The 18,703-nt window shown below is 46.7% G+C and overlaps 1 protein-coding gene across 17 annotated transcripts in view; it reads right to left on the reverse strand.

Moving 5' to 3' along the window:
* KIAA1217 (KIAA1217 ortholog) overlaps positions 1-18,703 on the reverse strand; it is a 425,610-nt gene that overhangs the window by 275,246 nt on the left and 131,661 nt on the right. For 11 of the 17 annotated variants that reach the window (XM_077153831.1, XM_077153731.1, XM_077153709.1 and 8 more), the window contains one exon: positions 2,651-2,934. In XM_077153831.1, the coding sequence (XP_077009946.1) occupies positions 2,651-2,764 (114 nt within the window). In that variant the 5' untranslated portion in view covers positions 2,765-2,934. Of the gene's footprint in view, positions 1-2,650; positions 2,935-15,125; positions 15,444-18,703 lie in introns of those variants that run through there. The other 6 variants (XM_077153899.1, XM_077153791.1, XM_077153782.1 and 3 more) reach the window with 3 other exon arrangements.

Consider the following 18,703-nt stretch of genomic DNA (forward strand, 5'->3'; position numbering starts at 1 on the left):
GTAGAAAGCCATGCACATGTTGGGGGTGCAGGGTGCACTGGAAAACCGTATCAGTAATGCAACAGCTACCACCATGCGCATGGACAAGATGCTGCCATCACTCCCACCTGCATTTTCTTGAAGACTATACAAGGAAGTTAAGGAAATCTCTTAGCTTTCAATAATTTAGACTAAAGAAAATTCTGGAACAAATTAATTTCAAAGATTCAGAAACTTTTTAACCATGAATCTTCCAATGTTTGAACTCAGACCTGACAAGAGATGCTCTCCATTTCTCATGATGCTTAACCCCAAGGAATTAGAACCTGATTTCCTTAGTACCAAGATATGACACGTAAAGCACCAGATACATCATCTCTAGCATCCTATTCTAGATCATGCGCTCTGGTCCTCTTCTGAATCCTCTTTTCTGGAAGGCAAAGGGGAAAAGGGCTACCAGAAGAGTGTTGGGTGTTCAGAACCTCGGGATCTGGAGAAGTGCCCCAGACTCAAGGTATTCAAATTTCCCCTTGGGGCTGGTAGTGTAAACTTCCTGCAAAGGAAGCCGGGAAGAGTCCAGAGGCAGAAGGCTAGGAAGGAACAGACAGAGCCAAAGCAAAGAGGGTAGGAGAGAGGCAATGGGCTGGAGGAGGTAACGAATGGAAAAGGCAGAGGCTGTGGTGATGTCCGGAGGAATTCCCTGAGCCGTGCTCGAGCTGATCTCAGACGCGGACAGTGGGGTTGGACTGGACCTGCAGAGGCGCCGCGCTGAAGTGAAAAACGAGAACTCGGATGCACGCATCAGAATCTCTCCCCCTCTGGATGGTCAGCTTGGAATGCCAAGGAGACAGAGAGACAATGCGGTGCTCGTTCATCCCACATTTTCCAGAGAAGGGCACCCGACCAGCCTCGCCAGAAAGACCCTAGAGCAGCGCTTGGGCCTCTGAACGACGCTTATCAGTATCCTCTTCCATGCTCCCCTTACAAGCTCCCACTTCTATTAGGATACCTTTGTAGTGGTTTAGAAAGCCTCAGCACCCATCGACGCGTAAATAGCAAAGACTATGACATCACTAATGAGAATATATTGGTTGAAATGATTTCACATGGAAAAGTATCATTTCAACAGACCAACTTCTAAATTTCTCAGCAAACTTAGTTTTGATATCTATTTTGGACTCTCCCTCCTTGCTCAACACACAACGGATGTTCTCACCTCCTTCACTCCTAATCACTCACAAGCACACACCTTCGCCATGCTCCTCATCCCATGTATTCAGACCTATTATGTGCTCTAAGCTCACAAGCAATGATCTTGAATGTACAGGATAGTGGAATAAGCAACCATTCTAAGTTCGAACTCATCTGGGTTCAGATCCCAGCTTCTCTGTAGAAAATTGTATAATCGTAACTTCTGAGCTCCAGGTTCCTATTCTGAGCAGCTTTGCATGAAACATGATCCCTTACAAAAATTAACATCGAGACACAGATTCCATTTCTTAACAGAGAATGACCCTCCCATCCACAGACCACGGGGCATCTTCTGTAGACGTCTGCAAGGGAAAGACGGCTTTCCTTTGCTTAACTACCAAGGAGCGAGCTGACTATCTCTGCTTCCAGTGGAGCCGTTTCCTCCTTTCCTCGGTCTCCTGCCCTCTTGCATGGGAACAGAAAGCAAACGCAAGGCTCAACCTCATTTCCAGTTTGTAGGCACTCTGGTAAGATTCCAGAGACAGGCAGGTTGAATTTAAAGGAGTAAAGGAGATGAAGGATAAAGCACAGACTTAAGTAGTTCAGTTTGATGCCCATCTCCTTTTTCATGGATAATCAAGTAAGACATGATTTTTGCAGCAAACCAAATGGCAAGACAGCAGACTTAGAACCCTGAGCTTGCCTCTCCACGTGGAGGCCTGAGCTTGCCTCTCCACGTGGAGGGTCGAAATCAACAGCAGCCTACCCTCCTCCCCGTCCCCCTGGGATGGCTAAGTGCTCTCCACTTCCTCAGCTTCTCTCCACCCAAAGGTCCTTCTGGTCCCTGGGGGGAGGCGCCACATTTCCTGGGACCCTAGGCCTGCTCTGGCTGCTAAACGAATCGCATGCAGCCAAGAAGCAAAAACATCCCAAGCCACAGCTGGGTGACATCTGCGTGGCTGTCAAGATAACTCCAGAACATAGGTAGCTGAAGACAACCGAAAACAAGGGATGCAGGGAAAAAACACCTTGTGATTAAAAAGAGGAAAATCTAGACCAAAACCCCAGCCTAAGTGTCTTATGGGGAATGGGTTCATCGAAAGGTTACTGCTCGAGGCTCTATTTTAATCTGAGAAGGTATTTATGGACTCATTCATTCAGTCAGTTCTCTTGAGGGCAGAATAGTGGATTCCATGCTTTGCTCAGTAAAGCCCCACCCCTCACAGCTTGCACAGCAGATGCACTGGTGTCTGACCCTGAGACACTCTTTGAGGGATCTGCATAGTCTCCGGCCTCCTGTTCTCTTGCCATGCTGGTAACGGGGCTTGAGCTCGCAGGCTAAGCCTTTTCCCCAACCTGCCTCCTCTTCCCAAGCCCCCAGAGAGACTGGGTAGGCACAGGCCATTAACTTATTTTCCCCTTTAAACCAAATATCACTTTGCCTTCCTTGCATTCACCTCAAACGTCAGCGTGCTCCTACCTGGTCTCTCAGCCTCTCCTGGTGACCCATGATTGCTGTGGCATGGTGGGGGTATTTTTGCTTTAGATGTTCTAGGAAAGCTTCTCTCTTCCTATCCATCTCAGATGTCTGCATTCCCAGGATTTCTTTGGAACTCCGGGGCCCACCTAGGGTGTGCCGCCTTGGGATATTGCGAGAAGACTTGGAAACTGAGGCACGGCTGTTTCCATTAGAGAGACGTTCCTTGGTTCTGCGACATTCTGCATCTTCTAAGGATGTTACATGCAGACTGCTTTTTCCTTGTTCTGAAAGACAAAAAACACAATCCGCAATTAATGATTTCACACCAGAAATCTCATCTACAGAACGTCAAGGGGGGTTGTGGCAGCTGTTAATACATGAATGTAACTTAGCAGATCATATCTTTTTTTTTTTTTTTTGGCAACAAGGGGAAGAAATCAACAATTAAAAGAAATATGAAATGTCATAATTTAGAAATTAGGATGTTGCAGTAAAAATTCTACTGTTTCTGACTCTCCCCTCCCATCCCAATGCTATTCAAAACAACAATATTTGGTTAGACTAGTTATTTTCAGATAACTGGGTTACCCTTAAAATTCTTCTGTGATGAAAGAAAAATTAACTTCAGGGCTTCTGGTTATTTCTATACTTTTAATTACAGTTTCATCCTATAACAGGAGAGCTGTTAGCTTCAGAAGATGGTTTCTGAAACATCTGTTTCATCCCAAGACCAAAAATAACCCTGAACATAGTGGAATAATTATTAACAGGTGAGCCACTTGAAAATTCTACTTCCCACTGAAAGCAACCAAGATTTCCTTCAAAAGGCAAATGGATAAACTGTGGTACATTGATACAATGGATTATTATTCAGCGATAAAAAGAAATGAGCTAACAAGCCACTGAAAGACATGGAAGAATGTTAAATGCACATTTACTCTATGATTCTAACTAGATGACAAATAGGCAAAAGCACAGTAATAGTGAAAGGATCAGTGCCAGGGATTCAGGGGAGGGAGTGTGGCATGAGTAGGTGAAGCACAGGGCATTTTAGGGCAGTGAAACTATTTTGTATGATACCGCCATGGTGGATACATGGCATTATGCATTTACAATAAACTCACAGAACTGTATTCCCTAAAGTTATGGACTTTAATTACTAATAACATATCAATATGGGTTCATCAATTGCAACAAAGTTACAGCAGTAATGCAAGATGTTAATAAGAGGGGGAACTGGCGTGGGGGAGGGGGACTCTGAGGTTGTATGAGAACACTGTAGTTTCTGTAAACCTAAAGGTGCCCTAAAAAAATGAAGTCTATTAAAAAGACTATTAGCACAAACCAAGTAAGCCTAAGAATATTATTAGAGAGAAAGACTGAGGGGATATAAAGGAAAGACTTAGACATACTTTACTTGAAGGGGACTTTACCTAAAACCTACAGCAAGGAACAGAGAGAGAAGGACCATCTGAACAGATCAGAAGTCTTGACTTAGACACAAGTGGCTGGGCGGGCCTAGAGGGCTACGATGATTTCACTTAAAACAGATCAAGTGTGGCAGGCTTAGCACAGAGTGCAGTGAGTGTGCAGGGAATCCCCAATCCCAAAGGTGGGAAACAGGATGTTAGGTTTAATAATATTTCTGTTAACTGACAAAAGGGTCACATGTTAAAAAAAAAAATCCTAGGATAGTAAAAGTATTGGGCATAACTGAACTTTTGGTGACTTAGAAGTGCTCCGGGAGTTGTCACTGTACAGGATTACAGACACGTGTGTTAGAGCCGTACCAGGCCGTGACTTAGCCTGGAAAAGGCACTGGAGGAGCCTCAGGAGTCCTGGGATAATTCTAGACCCAGAACAAACCAATACATCTCACTCAGCCTCATTTTCATTACTAGTAAAATGAAAATGCTGGGCCAGCCACTAGGTATGGAAAGAGCCTTCCAACTCTGAATCCTTGGCTTATTCTAAATTGTTTTTGTTTGTTTGTTTGGTTTTTTGTAAATAAGCTTCCCATAAGAGTTTATTTGGCAGTTATTTATCTTTAAAAGCTAAGTGCAGAAAAATAGATCCTAGTATTTGAGAGATGTGCTCTTTGGAATCCCAGATAAATAGGAAGCCTGGCCTTCCTGGCAGTGACATGATGCAGCAGGTAGGGACAGGCTGCCCGATGGCAACACAGCTTCCCTCTTCTTTGCCTAGGGGCATCTGTATATGGAAATCTGGGGGCAGTCACTCTTTGCTTAGGCACAGAAAATATTCTAATCTTAGCTGACTGTCCTGCTCCAACCTCCCATCCCCCTTCCAAGGTCCCACCCCCTCCAACCTCCCATCCCCCTTCCAATGTCCCACCCCCCTCCAACCTCCCATCCCCCTTCCAATCTCCCACATTCCCTTCAATTTCCACCCCCCAATCCCCCCCCATCCCCACTCCAATCTTCCACCCCTAGTTGACTGTTCTGGTGATAAGAATTGTTCTTGTTTTCCCTTTTCCCCTTCTCTTCTCATTCTGTTGCTGATGATAGCATCTCCATCAGCCACTGATGAGAAAAGGGAGGAAACAAACCAAATTACTCAGTTCTGTCACTTCTCATTAGCTTAGCAGTAAGTATAGAAGGAGGAGAAGAGGAAACTGTTGGTTAAAGTGGTGCAGGGGATGAACTGGAATGTCATTTAGGTAGGTCTCCCTTCTCGTCCTGTGAAGTCACATGAAAGCCCCTTCGGATGTGGTTTCTTCCTTAATGATAAAGAAGTTAAGTTAATAGGATTATGGTAGTCAGGTTCCGGTGTCAACCTGGCCAGGTAATCCTGCCATGTTGTTCAGTTGCTGTGGACTTAAATCATCAGCATGTGAAATTCATCTATGGCTCATTACAACTGCAGTGACTAAGGGAAAAGCCTCCTGCAATGAGTGAGGCTTAAAAAGAGAAATGAATAGCTCAGTACAGCTCAGCAGCCCAGCACACCTCAGCTCAGTGCTCAGAGCCAACTCAGACCCAGACTTTTGGAGACGCAGAAAGGGAGTACTCCAGGGAGAGTGGTTTGAACCCAGAAGCCAGGAGAGAAGCTCAGCAGACCTCACCATGTGCCTTCCCAAATTAGTAACTTTGTAACTAAATAAATGCCCTTAATGAAAGCCAGGCCATGGATGGCATATTGCATTCTGGCAACTTTAGCAAACTAAAACAAGGCTAAAAGGAATAAAGCCAGGTGCAGAAAATGCTTTGAGCTTGGTAAATATGCGTGTGACCTGAAGAGGTTTTCCCTTCCCTTTGGAGTGTGTGCATGCATGAATTTTGCATGAGCCAACATTGCTGTATACTTGATATCATACTCCTGGTTTTTAATGGATTTCAACATCACTAAAATACTAGTTTTGAAATTACCCAAGACAGAGAGATTAATTAATAGGACAGAGTCTCTGGAAAGGCAACTTCTTTACGTGGGCACAGCACTCACCCAACCCTCAGTGCTCAGGTCCACAGGATACCAGCAGGGGTGGGGGTTGCACCCTGCCAGGCTGCGCAGCGTGCACTTACAAGAACTAGTCTGTTCCACACGAGGATCTTTGGAAAAGGTCAAACAGCAAGAACAGTAACCTCTCAGAGACTGGAAAGAGTTTCCACTTTGTTCTTTGAAATAAATTGGGAGAAGAGCTGGGAGGGGGAGCCTTGGAGGCCACAGTCAAGCTGTCAACACTAACCTCTGAGCAGTCCGCCCTTACAGACCATCTAACACCCCATTCTTTCCTAAAACCTTTTGTTGCCAAGGCCACATCAACCTTACATTACTTCTCCATTTTCTCCCTTGTGGGTTTTTCCAAAACATCTCCAAGTGCTTAACAAGGCTCAGTGGGATCTGGAGGAGAGCAGCCGGCCGCACCCAGGCTGACAGGGCAGCGAGCTAAAGGACAGAAGCTGGGCTGCCAAGGAAGTCTCTCCCCAGCCCACACCCCTCCTTCATCCCGCCGTCCTGCCCCGCACCTCCCAGGCCCCTCTCTTCCACCCCTTTCTTCTCGTCGCCCTCACCATAGGCGCCTGCGCCTCTTTCCCCAGCACCCGGGACAACCCAGCAGTACCAGCCCATGAAGCCACCCCAGCAGGCCCTGTAACCTGAGCCTTCTCCTCCCCCAGGCTGTGCTGGCTGGAGGCTGCCAACTCCCATGCCGAGGGAGCAGTGACAGCTCCTGCCGTCCTGGCCACATGGGGAGACTGACCTTTCACGGGTGCAGATGAAAGAAGCAGGGTTACACACCAACGAGAAAGGCCGCGGGTGAAGGCCGGTTACTAACAATTACAAAGCCATGGAGTCATAGACCCTGGAGTCCCACCGACCCCTCACTGCCCAGGTGAAAGAGGAAGGCCCAGGTGTGGACTGTCCCAGTCACCAAAGTTCCATTTCTATTTGAAACACGGTTCTGTCTCTTGTTCGGTGTGTGCTTTGGTGACCACATTTAAATATGCGTGTGTCCCGATGTCTGCTCTTCTGGGGATTCAGGTCAAACAAAACAGCCAAGTGCAGGATGAACGAGGCACGGCCAGGAGTTCTGAGAAGCAGCACTGCTTCCCTTCCGGCCCTCCCAGGCCCTGCCCAGGCCGAAGCATCGCCTCCCTGCAGCTCCCTTCCAGCCGGGGGAGGACAAAACAGGAGCTTGGAGCACAGCGGCCACCCAGAGCAGGTGAAGGGGCAAGGAAGGAAGGGGGACAGAGACAGGCTTTTCTCATTTCAAAGGGCTTCCCAGTGGGATGAAGGTGTTTAAATAGGGAAGTAAAAGCACCAAGTGGGAGCCAGGTGGACACCCAGTCCGCAGAGGATTCAGGAATTAGGGAAGATAACGACATCCAACAGGCTATGTCCGTGCAGCCAGGAATCGGGGCTGCCAGGACTGGGTTCTCTGCCCCAACGCGGGTCAGCCTGTCTTCTAACCAGCAGCGGTGCTAAGGCTTCCCTGAGACTTCACTCCTGGGTCCAGGCAGGTAGGCACACCCCTTCCGGAAGGAGTCTCTCTCCTCTGTCTAGTGGTTTCTGATTAGTTATTCCTAAAATGTAGCTTTTTAAAGCATCCTGAAACGCTCTCTGGCTACTGGGACCACCGTGGGAGGTGCCTCCTGTCTTCTCTGGCTTATCTGGGAAGCCCACGGCACAGACAATACAGTGGATTCAAACCAGAATATTCTTGTCCTGGGCTCTCAGGAGGACCACACTTTCCAGCCCCCTTTCGTCAAGTTGAAGCCTGGTATTAATTTCAGTGAGCAGCAATGCGTGCCACCTTTCGCTTTGATCCTACACCTCCTGAAAAACCCACCTTGCTCTCTCTTTACTCTTTGGGTAGCTGAGGCCCCATGGGTTCAGCAGGCATCCCCAAGGCTCTGAGGCATGGCAGAGGGACTGGCTGGAAGGAGCCTTGGTCCCTGAGTCTCCGCCTAGAGGAGGCCATCGAGGAGATCCACCTGGTCAGTATCATCCACACTCCATTGACCTTGACTATGCTAAGCCAGAGGAGCTAGGGGGTGTTGTGTGATTAATTTATGCCAACTAATGCACAGGTTCTGCCCTGGGAAGACGGGATGGAAGAGCAACTGGTCTCCCAGCTCTGTGGTTCCACCGCAAACATCAGGAAATTGACCACCATATACCAACAATAAAGACATTCATTCCTCAAGGGAATATTGACAAAGAAGCTAAATGACAAAGAAGGCTCCTGGTATCAATCTTAGACAAAATAGAGACAGCTGCTCCTCCACCCAGAAAAGCCATTCTTAACTCAGGTGGTGGCTAGTTGATTGATTGATTCCTTCACACAAATATTTACTGAGTGCATGCTCCATGCATAAAAAGGAAGATGGTGAAGCGAGGGTCGAGACAGATCTAATTCACTGCCCTCATAGAAGAGTCTACAGGATAATCAGGGAGGCAGACAATAAACAATAACATATAAATATCGCACAGTGATGAGTACTTTGAAAAAGAAAAAAGCCAGGCAATGGTGCCCAGTTGTGTGGTCAGGCAAGTACTGGCCTAACCATTGCTGCGAGGACATTTCATAGCTGGTTAATAAACCAGAAAGGTAGTTTATTAAATTATCAGCTGCTGTTGACTGCATCTATGACTGATTATGTCAACGAACAACTAAGGGAGTGTCTTTTGCAATGAGAGAATCCAATGAGCTGGATTTAATCCAGCAGTTGAAGACTTTAAAGGCAGAAGAGAGAACTTTTTTTTTTTTGCCTTCAGCCAGCCAGCCTCTCCTGAGGAATTCACTGATGACCTTCATTGGAGTTGCCAGCTTGTGGCCTGCCCTACAGAACCGGGGCATGTGCATCCCCACAGTTGTGTGAGACACTTTTATAAAATCTCACATCTACAGATATCTCCAGCTGGTTCTGTTTCTCTAGAGAACCCTGACTACTGCAGGTTCCTTTAGAGATAACTTCTGAGCAAAGACTTGAATGCATGGGATTCCTGAGGCCTACACTCAGTGGGGGACTGTCAACACTGTCTTAAAATACAGGGGAAGGAAAGCACATGAAAAGATGCCCAACATCATTAGCAGCCAGGGAAATGCAAATCAAAATCACAATGAGAAACCACGTCACACCAACTAGGATGGATATTTAAAAGAAAAAAAAAACAGAAAATAATAATGCTGATGAGGTTGCAGAGGAATAGGGAACCCTTACACATTACCATAAAATGGTGCAGCCACTGCGGAAAGCAGATTGGTGGTTCCTCAGAAAATTGAAAACAGAATTACCGTATGACCCAGTAATCTCGCTTATTGGCATATACCCCAAAGAATGGAAAGCAGGGATTCCAACAGATAAGTGTACACCAAAGTTCATGGTTGCATTATTGGTAAGAGTCAAAAGTGGATGCAACCCAATGTCTGTCAAGTGATGGATGGATAAGCAAAATGTTGGATGGTAAGCTGTAAAAAGGAATGTAATTCTGATGCACGCTTCAACACAGATGAACCCTGAAGACATCAAGTAGAGTGAAATATGCCAGATACAAAAAGACAGATATTATATGATATTGCTTATATGAAACACCTAGAAGAAGCAAACTTCATAAGAGACAGATGGAGGTTTATAGGCTGAGGGGTTGGGGTGGGGGGTAGGATGGGGAGAGGGAGTTATAGTTTAGTGGATGAAAAGTTTCTGATTGAGGTGATGAAAAACTAGGGCTATCCGTGATGGTAGCACTGTATCAGGAATGTAATGAATAGTCCTGAATTATATACCTGAATGCAGTTAACATGGGAAATTTTGAGTTGCATATTTTTTACTGCAATAATGTTTTTTTTTCAATTATGAGGAATGGGGAGTGGGAAGGAAAGCAGGTGGGTCATGATAGCCCTTTCCTGCACAGGAGGTTCAAGAGCTTATGGCCAGAGCAAAGGGAAACACCTTAGGGAGGGCGGGGCAGACACAGGCAACCCAAGGAAGCCCCCAGGACTGGTCTGAGGAGCTCATGGCCTTTGAAGGGGGCGTGATACAGTGAGGTCCAAATTCAACCACGAATCGAGTGCCTGCTCTGCACTGCCACTTACTAGTGACCATCCAGCCATGGAAACCCCATGAGTTACGGGTATCCTAGAGCCACCATATGCCCTGGTTTGCCAAGAGCAGTCTGCATTACAACTGTTGTCCCAGTGAAATTATTAATAGTGTCTCCTTTCACTCTCTAAAGCATCTCAGTTTGGACAGTAAGTTACATGATCACCCAAGGATCCTTATCAACAGCAGGTGGATGAGCTCAGAGTCCCGGGCTGGTGTAACGAGCTTCTCGTTCAACAAACACTTACTGAGCGTCTTCAGTGGTCCCGGTACCCTTCTAGGTGCTGGGAATGAAAGGATGGACAAGATCTACTCCTTGCCGTGGAATACCCCTGGGGCCTGGGTGAAAGCGATGCACACACAACAGGAGGCCATGACAGAAAGGAGCACGTGCAACTGAGGGTGACGTCAGCGTCCCAGCAGCTGCCCTACCTCGGGGGTTCCCTGTGCTGGACAGAAGGCTTGGAAAGCAAGCCACATGTCTTGAATTTTCTTCCCCCAGAATTCAATAGGACCTTAGAAATCTACTCTGAATTCCTAACTCCCTTTTGCAATGCCTCCAGACACCCCTGCCCCAGCTCCCTGCCCTGTCCATGCTGGAGGGCCCGAATTCATTTCTTAGATCTTCCTTCTCCAAGGTCCGCTCAATCCCAGCAGCTGTTAGAGGCCCCAGGCCTCTACAGCTAAATCCGGATGGCAGTCAACACCTCAGAGAATGCTTAAACTGCTCCCTCCTGCCATATTCAAAAGTTTTCTTCACTCTCAATAAACACACTCTCATCTGATGCTCTCAAATGGCAATTCCATTCCTTCAACTGCTCCGACCAAAATTTCTAGAGTCAATTTTTTAAAAAATTGTATTTATATTTTGTTTGTTACTAGAAAAAACACAGTGTTCTTTTCTTTTGCTTATTTTTTTTTATTTCTTTATTTCTTTGTTTTGTATGCTGTATGGCAGGGTCACATTTCATTATTTTTTTCCCATGTGAGTATCCCATTATTGCGGCACCATTTGTTGAACTTTCTGTTTGTTTGTTTGCTTTTTGTTTGTGTTGCTTGTTTTTTGGGAAGTGCATGGACTGAGAATCGAACCTGGGCCTCCTACACAGCAGGTGAGAATTCTACCACTGAACTACCCTTGCACCCCCCCCCCCCAGTTTATTTTTCTTTACTTATTTTTGCAAACACTCTCCCTATCACCCTTTTTTCTCTCCCAGGGTAACCTCTAATCTACTTTCTGTATCTGAGAATTTGCTATGTCTAATTATCCATTATAAGTTATACAATTTTTGTCCTTTTGTGCCTTGCCTATTTCACTGAGTATAATGTTTTCAAGGGTTTTCCATGTTGCAGTATGTCTCAGAACCTCATTTTTTCTTATGGCCAAATAATATTCCAGTGCGTATGTGTGTACCATATTTTGTTTATCTGTTCATTTGTTGATGGACATTGGGTTATTGCCAGGTTTGGGCTTTTGTGAATAATATTGCTATAGACATCAGTGTACAAGTATTAGCTTTTGACCCTGTTTCCAGTGTCTTTGAGTATATACCTCAAAGCGGGATTGACAGGTCACACGGTAATTCTATATTTAACTGTTTGAGGAACTGCCATATTGCTTTCCACAGTGGCTGTACTATTTTATATTTCCACCAACAATGCACTAGAGTTCCAATTTCTCCACTCTTCTCCAACACTTATTTTCTTTTAAAGAATGGCCATCCTTGTGGGTATGAAGTCTTTCCACTTTCTTGATAATTTCCTCTGGCACACAAAACTTTTTTATTTTGATAAAATCAAATTTATTTATTTATTTTGCTGCTTGTGCTTTCCATGACATACCTAAGAATCTGTTGCCAAATCTCAGGTCATGAAGATTTATCCTTTAGTGATCTTCTAAGAGCTTTACTTCACATTTAGGCCCATGATCCATTTTGAGCTGATTTTTGTATATGGTATGTATCGGTTTGTTAAATGCTGCCAGAATGCAATATACCGTTCCAGAAATGGAATGGCCTTTAAAAAGGGAATTTATTAAGTTACAAGTTTACAGTTCTAAGGCCATAAAAATGGCCAAACTAAGGTGTCCAGATAAAGATACCTCAACTCAAGAAAGGCTGATGGTGTCCAAACACCTCCGTCAGCTGAGAAGGCACGTGACTGGCATCTGCTGGTCCTTTGGCTTCTGTTTTCAAAGAGCTTCCCCAGGGGCATTTTTTTTCCTGCATCTCTAAATGTATGGGTCTTGTGTTGGCTTTGAACCAACTGTTCTCCAAGCCTCTGGGCTTCCTCCAAAATATTTCCCATCTTAAAGGACTCCAGTAAACTAATTAAGACCCACTTTGAATGGGTGGCGTCACGTCTCCATCTAATCAAACGAAAGGTCACACCCACAATTGGATGTGTCAGTCTCCATAGTAACAATCTAATTAAAGATTTCCCCCTACAGTATTGAATCAGATTTAAAGGACATGGCTTTTCTGGGGTATGCATCACTTTCAAACCGGCACATGATATGAGGTAGGGATCTAACTTTGTTCTGTATGTGAATAGCCAGTTTTCCCAACACTATGTGCTGAAGAGATGATTCTTTCCCCAGTGCTTAGCAGTGAAGTCATCTTTAATTCCTCTTTTTCTCTTCCATCTCTTATCCAATCCCTTGGCAAATACGTTTGGCTTCGCCTTCATTATATATCTAGACCCTCCTTATCACCACTTGCTCTATCCACTGGTCCAAGCTTGTGCCATTTCTTGCCAGGTGTGCTAGCTTACTGGCTTTCTAACTGGCTTCTCTGCTCTTACTCCATCTCCACTTGGGTTATTCTCAATACCATACCCAGTACTACCCTATAAAACACAGCCCAGACCATGCCTTTGTTGGCTCTCAACTCTCCAGACTCCACCCCCCACCCCCTGCCCCTCACTGACATAGAAGCCCATGTCCTCACCGTGTCCCATAGTCCTGTGTGATCTGGCCCAAGACCACCTCTCCCCCTCCCACCCTCCCTCTTCATTCATGCTATTCTTTGAGATACCTGCAGTGAACTCCCTTGTCTCTTTCAGGTCCTCCCTCAAAGGTCACCTCTCTGATAATCCTATGCATAGTTTCATCTCCCACCCCAAGCATTCCCCATCCCTTTGAGCTGCCTTATCCCCTCACCCGCATAGACTATATCCATCTAATAGGGCTGCCAGAAATAATGGAGGATGCCCATTTCAATTTGAATTCCAGATAAACAAATAAATACTTTTCTTAGTATAAGTATGTCTCAAACGATATTTGTATAAGTTTGTCCCACAAGTACAGTATTTTAATTTGCTAAATCTGGCAACTCTGCCATCTAATGTGCTATATATTTCACTTATTTGGTCATTGCCTGTCTCCACTCTCCTGCAATCTCAACCCCCTTAGAATATAAGTTCAATGAAGACATGCAATGATTTTAGTCTGCGTTTTCACTGCTGAGTCCCCAGCAGCTAAAGGAGTGGGTATTACACAGCAGATGCTCAATACCCACTAAATGAGCAAGAGGATGGATAATGCCATCACACTGCTGCCCTGACCACCGCAGTCCCTGCAGCATCTCTGAATTGCTGTGGCTGTTTGAAAGTTATTTCTTAAACTGTCCCATTCTCATTGTCCTCCAGACTCGGGCGCAGTTTCTTCAGGAGAGAACCAGAGGTTGAATGTCTGCGGTTGGGTCTTGTCCTACCGTACCCAGGAAGAGGCTCCATCTGCTGCTGGAGCCCCCGGACCAGCTGCCCTCCAGGAGAGCACTGCGCTTCGCAAACCCAGAAACCCACACCCATGACAATAGGACTCAAGGATTGTCCAGTTTACCGAGCGCAGGGTTCCTGCATTCCCCTGGGGGATTTCCATCTTTTGTAACTGCATTTCTTCTGTCTGGCTTCGTATTGCATTTTCAGGGTGGATAAATTGTGTGTTACTTCCTTTTCACATTTTTTAAAAGCACGCACCTTTCCCCCAGCCCCTAACCTCTCCGCCCAGGGCGCACGGCACCCCTGCACATCTGAGTTCCTAGCTGGCCCCTAGTTGAACCTGGGCTGGGCTGGGCTGGGCTGGGCCAGGCTCGGGCTGGCTCAGGGCCTGCCGCTCAAAGAGATGCTGCTTCGGTGACACTGTGTGATAAGCTCCCGGGCCACAGATAGTAGATCCTGGAGAGCAGGGGCGGGGGTGGGGGGTGGGACTTTCCCCTCGGCCAAGCATTCCCAACCCTGCGGTGAAATTTCTTTGGAACAATATAAGCTTCTGGAAATTCCCTACGGAAAAGGCAAGCCTATTATAAACACAATTAGAGGGAAATTGCCTTGACAGATGTACCAAAATTGCCTGAGAACACCCAACTTTTGGATGAAAACCTAGAGAAGATTCACGAAGTTCCTTCTACCATCCAGAGGCAAACAGCCTATGTCATTTGCACCAAAGCCCCCCTGCTGCTCTGATAAAACAATTCTGCCACCTAAAATGCCTGAAAGTACCCAATACTTTTGCATCCAAAGTACCTTGCCTCTTGGAAGGCCTCAACAATGAATGGAAATGCTGCCTTCCTAGAAGTATTTTCGTCCAAGCATCCACTTTCTCCCCAGACTGAAGCAGTGGGGTTTAAAAGCTGCTGGCTTAGGACATACGTGCCTCGCCTAGGGACAGAAGCCGGTGCTCAGAAACGCGCCCATTCGCACACCACTGAGTTCTTTTCGCTGTGTAAGGAGAGCCTGCCGGACATCAAGTCGGGGCCAAGAAATCAGAGCCCACCAACTCCGCTGGAAAAACCCGGCACCCCAAGAAACAGGTTTTCTCTCCGTCCTGCGCCCCGTCCCCAGTTATAAAACGCCGCGGGCGGCGAGGGGCACGCCGGCTTGTAACTCCATCTTTGAATGAGTCTGTTACTTACTTACCCCGCTCCTGCCTGCTGTCTGCTGAGTAAGGGCGGCACGGCTCAAATTTCTGGCTTTCATTTTCTTCCATTGTCCCTGCCTCCGGCACCAGCTCCGGGCTCTTTAACTTGAGAGCGCAGCTCTAAGAGCTGGCGGAAAGCGCCTGGAAGGGGGCCCGGGGTGGGGAGGCGGGGAGCGTGCGAAACCCCACCCCGCAGGGCTCGCCACCCTGCACAGGCTCGCTCGCCGGAGTCCCGGGCGTCCCGGCCTCCCTGCGCCGGTCTGTCCCTCTGTCAGTCCACGGCCGGGACGGGCCTGCGCGCACCGGGCGCGGGGCTGTGGGGCGCCCTGCCTCCTCCCGGGCCCCACGGCAGGTGACGACGCCCCGCCCGCGCTCGGCTGCCTCTGGCTTCTCAGTCCTGGGGCTCTGCGGATGGCCTCGGAGGGAGAGCACCCCCCCCACCCCATCCCCCACCCCACCCCCACCCCCACCCCCAGGAGTCGGACGGCCCCTGCCTGGGATCCCCTCCCTCTCGGGTTTCTTCCGTCTCAGACCCAGAGTGGAACTTCTCAGACGGACCCATCCCCACGGTTATAAACAGCCAACTGTGAAGTTTGAAACCAAACTTCAGCACGATCTCTTTAAAAAAGAAAAAAGAAAAAGCACTTCGGAAGAAAGAGCGTGTGCTGAGTTTTCTTACGAAGTTTTTAAGGCCGGGTGGATGTAAATAAAGAGGTAGATGAATAATTTTCACGAAGTCAATTTCAATCGCTTTGAAAAGGACTTTAAAAAGAGATTTAATCGTTCCCCTTCACTTTCCCCAACTGTTCCCCTCCCTCCCCCGCACACTCACACTCACACTCACACTCACACTCTTCTGGACCACAAATGTGTAAAGTCAGCTAGTAAATCAACCTTCGGAATCTCTTGAGTTAATGACTTTAAAACATCCGAAAGGCAGTAAAATGCTTTTCTTTAGATAGGCAGATTCACTTCCAATGTACTCATTCTCTTTTTAAACTACCTACAAATATTTATTTTGTTCTTTATCCAGTCCTTGAAAAACTGGCAAATTTCCCAGAAAGGAGGAGGTACAATGTCCACAAAAAAGGGATGGGAAAATAATCTAAGCAACACTAACTCCGCTGTTTCACATATCAGACAATAACGACTAGGAAGCGGGAGATATTTTAATCTGCAGTGGCCCCTTGCTTGGGGGAGGGGAGGAAAAGGACGAGGCTTAGCGGCTGACCATCCCCTGCCCCAGTTCTCAGGCCATTCAGGCAGCAGTTTAGATTAATTTAGATGAAGAATTGTGCACAACAATGGCTGGCCTGGCCCGCACATGATGACCTTGAGTCACCGGTGTATTCTGGCAGTGGGGACCTATCTTGGCCATATAAAGATATAGAGCAAAAGGAGAGAAAGCACGCCAGTGAGTGAGGTCACATCTCCTTGGGAAGGGAAGAGAGCCTCCACTCATAAGCTAATGCAGTTCCTTGGCAGCACGAATACATACAGTTGGGTTTCCAGAGCAGGTAATTCAAGGTCTCCATGACTTTGCAATAGAGTTACCTGTACACAGATGACCTGCGCCGGTGGCCAGCAGGCAGAGGCCGGAAGCAACCTGAAGCTCACTATTTCTGTAGGTACGAACTGTTCGTGAAGGCGGGGCCTTTCCCAGGCAGGTTCCTTTGTGTACCAACTGTGTCGAGGGCCCCAGGTCCAGATTATTCTGAACTTTGATTACCTGCTGTGTATTTGTCTCCAAATTATTCGTGCCAGGAGGGGGGTGGGGTGATGGGTAGGGAGAGAGGGCCTGACATGCTCACATGGCAGCCACAGAATGTCTGCCTAAACCAGAGAACTTGCTTTGGTGTGCAAACAGCCAGCTCCCAGCAGCTCCTGCCCATCCTCTGACACAGTACAGAGGCAAGACTCCCAAGGAGGAAAGAGAAAATGGCAAGCTGGCAATGGCTGATGAGTGACAACAAACAGCACCCTACCTGGGAGGCCTTCCTTGCCAGCCAGATCTAGGCAGAAAAGGTCCTTTAGTAGAAGTGGAATGCTGCTTTCCCAGGGCTGTGCACAAAGTGTCAGTGCAGCCCTTCAGCCTCTAGGAATCCTCAGATGGGCAAAATGGGAGGGCTCTCTGACCTGGTCTGAGCCCTGGTTTATTCCCCAAAGCCTGAGGAAGCTTCTCTACCACCCACCTCCACCCACCCCTCGGGCAAAGCAAACGGTTTGCAAAACTCTTTGTGGAATGCACCAAAGAAAAATGTACAGAGAGTAAAGACAACACAGATCAGTAAGAACCATGAAGTCTTAAACATTACCAGTAAAACGTATTCTCTTGGATGGTCATACTTTCAGAGCATTCTAGATGGGACAGCTCCCTCTGCATTGCCCTCTGTTTCTCCCCTTCAGAAATGGGCACTAAAGACAGAGAAAGCACTGCACCTATGCATCTCACTGGGGGTGCGATACTTCTCTCCTCAAAGTAAACAGCGGTTCCTAAGGACACTGTGCTGAATCTCAGCCTCTGAATGGGCCTGGAAATCAGCAGCTGTATCCAGAGATCTCTGTGCACTTGGTAACCCAGATATTCATGAGAAGTGTTTATTGTCGCCGCTGCATGTGTGGAGATGGTCCTTCGGTGGGGGATGTTACAGGAACGAAAAGCATGCTGCTGTTTTGTTTTAATTTAATTTCTGCGTTTAAAAATTGCTATTGCAAACCAATCTGCCTACTACCATACTTTGAAATTTGCTGTGAGAGGCAGAAGGAAAGCGGGAAGAGCTTGAAATGTGATTTTCTTCCAGGCGTATGGAGACCTGCAATAATGAAACCAGGGGGCTAGGTTTTCAGCTCCATTTCTGTGAACTAGGGACAGTGCCGGTCTATGTCTTGGTTAATGGTTCCATATGCTGGCAATTTATGACTCAAAATGAGTTCACATACAAAAAAAATAATAATAATTTAAAAGGAAAGACTTGATGAAATAGAAGCGCGCAGTAAGGGCAAGTAGTGATTTGGCACTCGTAGCTGACCCATGACAGACAAGGGCCATTACTGCTTTTTTTTTTTTTTATTGTTGTGGTTCAGTTCTTAAACTTCTTATTCTGAAATAACTTAAAACTTACAAGACAATTGAAAAAGTAACACGAAACCCATGCCAAGAACTCCAACATACCAGACTAGATACCCCAATCTGCTGACTTGTAACATTTTGCCACATTTGCTGTATCATTCTATCTATCCATCTATCTATGTATCACCTATTTTCTCAACATTTGAAAGTGTATCATTCTATCCACTTATCTATCCATCTGTCTCTCTATCCATCCATCCATCCATCCATCCATCCATCCATCCATCCATCCATCCATCATTTATTTTCTACACATCTGAAAGTAACATTGTATACAGCACGCTCCTGAGCACTTCTGCTTCCCTGTACATTTCCTGAGAACAAAGCCATTCACTTATGTAACCAAGTTCAGTTACCAAGTTCAGGAACTGTAGCAAAGCTCTAAAGCTCACTGTGTGCTGTCCAGCTCCCTCTTATGTCCCAACAATGGCCCTTTGGACCCC

This window comes from Tamandua tetradactyla, chromosome 1 (genome assembly GCF_023851605.1).
Source record: "Tamandua tetradactyla isolate mTamTet1 chromosome 1, mTamTet1.pri, whole genome shotgun sequence".
Lineage (NCBI taxonomy): Eukaryota > Metazoa > Chordata > Mammalia > Pilosa > Myrmecophagidae > Tamandua > Tamandua tetradactyla.